The sequence below is a fragment of the Rhododendron vialii genome, chromosome 5a (assembly GCF_030253575.1).
Source record: "Rhododendron vialii isolate Sample 1 chromosome 5a, ASM3025357v1".
Lineage (NCBI taxonomy): Eukaryota > Viridiplantae > Streptophyta > Magnoliopsida > Ericales > Ericaceae > Rhododendron > Rhododendron vialii.
The window spans coordinates 14341790-14348222 of record NC_080561.1 but is presented as its reverse complement, the minus strand read 5'-3'; the positions used below and the strand labels follow the sequence as shown (position 1 = coordinate 14348222).

The following is a 6433-nucleotide window of genomic DNA, read 5'->3' as shown; positions in this document are numbered from 1 at the left end:
CTAGAAGGGAGTGTTCTCCGCTCAAAGAGAGGTAGCTCCTCAAACTTCAGAAGCCACGGTGTAACGCCACACATTTTCTTATCACCGTCTTCTCCATTAAGCAAGGAAAAGGGAGACACGATCTCGTCGGTTTCAAGAAAAAAGGCCTTTTTGGAGGTAAGAGCTACCTCCAAAGAGTCCTTATACAAGAATTCGTCCATATGCTCCTGCACTAGTGTGTCCATAAACTAACGTTTTGACAATCATCGTCGTCCCCCATTTGAACCCCAACATTGAACATATTGACCTCCATCTTCATGTTACCATAGGACATGTTTAAGAGTCCATTCCGGCAATTGATAATCGCATCCGAGGTTGCCAAAAATGGCCGACCAAGGATAACGGGAGTAGATAATGGCGATGAAGATGACAGACAAGTATCCAATACCACAAAGTCCACCGGATATACAAATTGATCAACTTGGACTAATACATCTTCCACTATGCCACGAGGAATTCAGACACTCCTATCCGCCAATTGAAGAGTAACTCGTGTTGGCTTCATCTCTCCTAAACCGAGCTCTTGGTACACCGAGTACGGTAGCAAATTCACACTCGCCCCCAAATCCAAAGGAGCTTGCTCCACTCTTTTACCCCTAACAGTAATCGCAATTGTAGGACATCTGGGGTCTTTGAATTTAGGTGCAAGGTTTGTTTGGATAATTTGGCTCACTTGCTTGGTAAGGAGCACTTTCTTATGCACATTAAGCTTGCACTTTTGGGTGCATAAGTCCTTCAAGAACTTTGCATATGAAGGAATTTGCTTAATGGCATCTATCAAAGGGATGTTAACATTGACTTGTTTGAACACGTCAAGTATGTCAGCATTCTTGGATGGATGAGCCGACATTCTTAGGCGTGAAGGGTAGGGTGCCGGAATAGGTGAGACTTGTGGGTTTGGAGTAGTCTCGGCTTCCTTTGAAACTTGCACGGGAGATTCCCCGTTTTCCTCTGGTGTTGGCTTGGGAGATTCCCCAAGTGTGGTAGAACTTGTTGCAGTCGGAGATGGCGCTAGAGTAGGTGTAGCCGGTGAATTGACAACAAGATTGTCAACTGCCTTGCCACTCCTTTAGAGTGAGGATTGCTCGAGCTTGCTCGGGTGGATGTCCCGAAGAACTACCAATGAGAAGTTGACCTTGTGGATTAGCTTGTGGTTGAGTAGGAAACTTGCCCCTTTCTTGCTGGAGAAGCCCGATGGATGTGGTTATCTTCCCCATTTGGTTATTTAATTCCCTCATCATTTGCGCGTTGTTCTCATTGTAGTTCACTTGAGCTTGCATGAAGGTGTAACAACCCTGATTTTTAGTAAGTAAAAATTCCGTTAAAATTTTGAATTTTTATTTTGAATTACTTGGATTGCTTTTGAAATCCCTTTTAATTCCTAAAAATCTGTCATAATTAGAATTTTAGCCTTTTAAAATTATATTTATTGGCTAGAGATTCTACTTGGCAAGTATAGTTAGATTCTAACCAATTAGTTATAGGGACCTAACTACCAATTCATTTAGTTACTTTCTCCTAACCCTAGATGAGCCTTTTGAACCTCCTTGAACCTTTTAAACCTTCCAAACCTAGTGGCACCCTTTGGACCATTACCCATTGGTCAATAAATGTTAGGGTAATCTTTGTTCATTGGACAATAGACCTTTCATTAGAATATTTGATTAGTACACAAATATAATAATATATTGGTGTATATTCACATGTGCAAAAGGACAAGTATGCATTGTTTATTAGATATCATCCCATCCCATTATCCATTAGTTATTAACCGCTAGGGAAACTATTGCCCATTGGTTAATAACTACTAGGGGAATTGTTATCCATTGGATAATAGCACTAATCTTTCAACAAGGTACAAGGTTTCTATTAAAAAATCAAGATTTGGATTTTCCATGTGATTTTGTGCATTAAAATATTTGGAGTAAATCTAAATCCTAGATTCTAAGTACTTCTAGTAATATTATAGTACTAAGTACTTTATTATTATTTTAATAGGAGAATCCTAGCCTTTTAATCAATTGGATACTTAGTATCTACTTCCTTATTTAAATATTGGGCATGAGTACATATATATCTCATATTATATAAAAGCCTAGATTTCCTAAAGTACTTAATCCATTATTTTAATAAAAAAACATGTGCTAATTTGGATTATTTTAATCAAGGATTTTGATATTGTATTTTTTTATTGGATTTGGAAATCTACCTAGATTTCATAGTACTTATTTATACATATATATATATATATATATATGTACTTGGATTTATATATACTTATTTTATTACAAGTACCATGTGTTTATTAGAATAGTTTATTAGGAAAATCTTTACCCATTGGACAATAATTGCTAGGAAAATTTTTATCCCTTGAGTAATAGCCAAGACTTTTGCTATAAATAGCACCCTTGTCCAACCATTCAACTCACACCTTCACCTAGCAACTTCTCTCTCTAGAAAAACTTGTATTCTTCATTTGTTCTTGTTTAGTTCTTCTTGTTCTTGAAGTTCTTCTTGCGTTCTTCAAGAAACTCATCCAAGACCGCCACTAAACTACCCCTCAACCACCCTCTCGATCCAAAAGTAGTAGTAGTAGTAGTCAAGATCTAGTTTCAAGAGAAACCTTTCTCTTTCGAAGCTACCATAAGCATTCCGTAGGAAGTTACTCCGCTCGATCATCGACGTACTTTCCGTAGCCGCCCTACCGCTAAGAAGTAAGGTAGAACCCCTTGCCCCCTAACTCTACGTATAGAACCGTATGTTAGAAAGTAAAATGTCTTTACTCTTTATAAACATGTGTTGTTTTGAACTTTCGACAAAAGAGGAAAGAATGGATTTTTGAAAGATAGAAACTTATCGTTTGTTCAGAAGTATTTGTATTTTGATCTTTAAGATGATTATGAGCATGCATATATGAATTGCTTGAATTACTTGTGGTGTGATAAAACATAAGTGATTTTCACTCCAAAGGCGTCCGTACATGTGGCGTTATGCTTTAAGTATTGATTGAGCATGATTGACAATATAGAGTTGGATGATCTTGCTAGTTTAGTTTCAAGATTACAATGAATGATTTATGATTTCGTATGTGAAAAGTCCTACCGCGGAGTTTATGCATGAAAACGTGACACAAAAATTGAGAAAGTAGAAACATGACACCTAGGGTGTGGATAATGATGAGATGTGTTTTGAAACCGCAATGTGGCCGGACTTGGTAGCCCATTGTGTGTATGGAAACCCGCGATGAAGCCAGACTTGGTAGTCCATCGCGTGGATTGTGAAAACCTCAACGTGGCCGGACTTGGTAGCCCGTTGTGTGAATAAAAACTCCTAATGTGGCCGGACTTGGTAACCCATTGCGTGGATTGTGAAAACCATAATGTCGCCGGACTTGGTAGCCCATTGTGAAGATTGCCAATGGAGCCGGACGTGGTAGCCTCATTGGTAATATGGCTTGGTTATCCGCGGAGAGGAGCCAATACAAGTTTGTGTGCCAATGGGAACCCGGTGCGGCGGAACCATGTGAGGATACTCGGGAACCCGGAACGGCGGAACCGAGGTTGGGTGTGTTAAAATTATTTTTTTGAAATAATGAATGGGTTATGAAATGAGGAAAACAAGACACAGTTTACGAGATGTTGCGAAGGAGAAACCCAGAGAATCTTTGACACCAACGCTAGTTGAATAATGAATGCGGTGTGTCGTTGTTTGTCAAGTATGTTTGATCTATGTGAAAATCTTCGATTTTTATGGTTTAATGTTTGTAAGTTAAGGGTTAGTGGGTATGGGTTACTCTATTGAGCTTTTGTGGCTCACGGTGTTACCTTTTGGTGACCCTGACATATTATATTGGTTGCGACGCCGGTATAATGTGTCAGATCTTGTAGATGATCAAGAAGAACAGTACACCTTGAAGGCTTTTGGAGTTGAAGAGCTGGCTAGGATGGAGGAGCAGGTGGAGCTGTAGTTAGGAACCCTAGAACCCTCTTCATTTGTGTAATTATTGAACTCTTGTGGGAGTTTTGTTGTAATAATGAGCCAGACTCCATTTGGTTTTATCAATAAAAATGTTTATTTAACGTACCCAAAGTTGGGAGCGTTACAGAAGGATTGGAAAATATCTTCCAAAGATCGCCTCGATGGAGGTTGAAATTGATTAGATCCCTGAAATGGTCCGGATGGCATAAACCCTAGCGGTCCTGGTGAAAAACGAGGCTACCCTTGGCCTTAAGAAGGCCGCCATGATTGCATTTGAGAACTGGGAGGGGCTTGAGAGGGGCCTCCTTCAATCTGATTGTTCCAACGGAATCCCAGATGTTGTCTTTGACCTTGGTTGAAGCTTTGGGGAAAAGCTTCAAATTGTTGATTGACCGCACTAACTTCTTCGAGCGGGAGGTGGCTATAGTGCTGCTTGAGGGCGGGGATAAACAAGAAATTGTCGGTTGAATGACCCGACGTTTCACAAATAATGCACATCTCCTCCACAGCTCGCACTTCCTTAACATCTTTCACCCCTTTTAATTCCAACTTTTCCAACTTCTGTGCTAATTGCTCCATCCGTGTTTCAATAGCATTGTGCTCATTTATGTAGAACTTTTCGGATCCACCTGGACTTTGGTTAGCCATAGCCCTATCACCGGTATCCTCATAATTCCAAGTCAAGGACTTCTTGGCCAACTCATCCAAGTAATCCCAACCATCATCAGGTGATTTATTCATGAATCCCCCAGAGCACATGGTGTTGAGCAGTCATTTACTTTGTTGCGTGCAGCCCATATGGAAGTAGTGAATTAGTTGATACAAGGCAAAGTTGTGGTGGGGAACAGCAGAAAGCAGATCCTTATAACACTCCCAATATTGGTGGAAGGCTTCTGCCTCACGTTGCTTGAAGCTCTAGATTTGATCCATCAAGAGCTTTGTTCGGCTAGCTGGAAAGAACTTCTTGTGGAAAGCATCTTGCACTTCCCCCCATGTGTTCAAAGATTGAGGCTTCAAAGAGTGGAACCATGCCTTAGCCTTATCCTTCAAGGTGAAAGGGAAAAGCCTCAATCTTGCTTGGTTGAGAAGCACTTCCCCACTAACAAATGATTGGAGAACTTTCTCAAATTCTTGGATAAGCTGGTACGGGTCCTCGCATTCCATCCCATGTTTGTTGGAATGCAGCAATGATATTCTGATTTGAACACGAATGTATTTGCAACAGTGGTGGGCCGTGGAAAGATTATCGGTGATAGTTGAGTGACCCATTTTGGATTCAAGTAATCCTTAAGAGTCCTAACCGGAGCATCTTCCTCATCCACCATTGGTTGTCTTGGTGGAGAGTAAGGCCGAGGAGGTTCTCTTGGTCGAGAATAAGCTCGGAGGTTGCTTCTTATGCGAGGCAGAGAACTAGATCGATATAGTCGGTTTGAGCAAGGACTACGATAGACAACAAGCATGAACCTCCGCTTTTACCGATTAAGAGCTAAGGAACCGCTCTGCAATAATAAAGACAAACTGGAGGGGCTATGCCGCCGCCTCTCTCTCTTAAGATAATTCTGAGGGGCTATGCCGCCACCTCAATATATATATGTATGCAAGAAAGGAAAAGAAAATAAAAGGCAATGGATACTAGATCTAGCTTCGTTACACCTCAAGTTGATAGTATGATCGGTTAGAGGTATCCGCTAGAAATAGTATATGTTGCGCAAAGGAAAATTAAATGGAATACTTACAAAGGTTTGTCGAACCTCTCAATAAGCTATATAAGAAAGATCCCCGGCAACGGCGCCAAAATATGCTTCGCCAAAACCTAACCGTTGAAATAGGTTGATTTATCCCGAGCGTAGGGCTAGGTTGTTGTCAGCATAAATACCGGAAAGTCCAGAATCGTTCCCACATAGATAATCTTATAGCTTGCTAGGATTTTTAGATGTAAGGGTTTGCGGCGGTTAGACGGCCAACTTTGGTTTTGCTTTGAAAGGTGGAAAAGTGCTCCTATGAAAAAGACTAGATATGAGTTTTAACTAGATTTAACAAGCGGCAAGGCGTAGAAGTTCATAACACTCGTAACTTAGGTCATCTAACCATTCTCAACGAAAACTCGATTGAATCACACGGCATAGGTTATTAACCGAAAGATTTAGCTATGAAACCAATAAAGACTAGTAGTGTAGTATGGAAAATGATTGAGTTCTTTCATTCTCTTGGCAAACACGAACCAAGACTTCGCTCCGAAACCATGTGAGCAAGCACATGATCATCGGAGATTAACATCGGCAAGTTTTGTTACATAAAGGCAAACCTTTCCCATTTTCCATACCAAACCTCAAGTATTTAGTTGAGAAAGGCAAGATAAACTTAAGTCGCATGGCGTTAATCACCCCATGGCCGAGCCTAATTGGCTATTCACACA

The 6433-nt window shown here is 40.6% G+C and overlaps 1 protein-coding gene across 1 annotated transcript; it reads right to left on the bottom strand.

Annotated features, from left to right (window-relative positions):
- Window positions 1–211: 211 nt before the first annotated feature.
- On the bottom strand, window positions 212–1639 carry LOC131327612 (uncharacterized). Its single transcript, XM_058360761.1, has 4 exons — window positions 1583–1639; window positions 1160–1334; window positions 595–1050; window positions 212–480 (listed from the first exon to the last, which is right to left on the bottom strand). Exons 1-4 carry the CDS (start codon window positions 1637–1639, stop codon window positions 212–214), a joined length of 957 nt encoding a protein of 318 aa, XP_058216744.1.
- Between the last annotated feature and the right edge of the window lie 4794 nt (window positions 1640–6433).

Excerpts from the sequence above, each read along its gene's own strand:
- LOC131327612 (XM_058360761.1), bottom strand. The coding sequence starts at position 1,639 with ATGGGTAATGGTCCAAAGGGTGCCACTAGGTTTGGAAGGTTTAAAAGG. Across the intron at positions 1,335-1,582 it reads GGTTTAAAAGGTTCAAGGAG|GGTTGTTACACCTTCATGCA; the intron begins GTTCAAAAGGCT and ends ACTAAAAATCAG. Across the intron at positions 1,051-1,159 it reads ACAAGGTCAACTTCTCATTG|CGCCATCTCCGACTGCAACA; the intron begins GTAGTTCTTCGG and ends CACCTACTCTAG.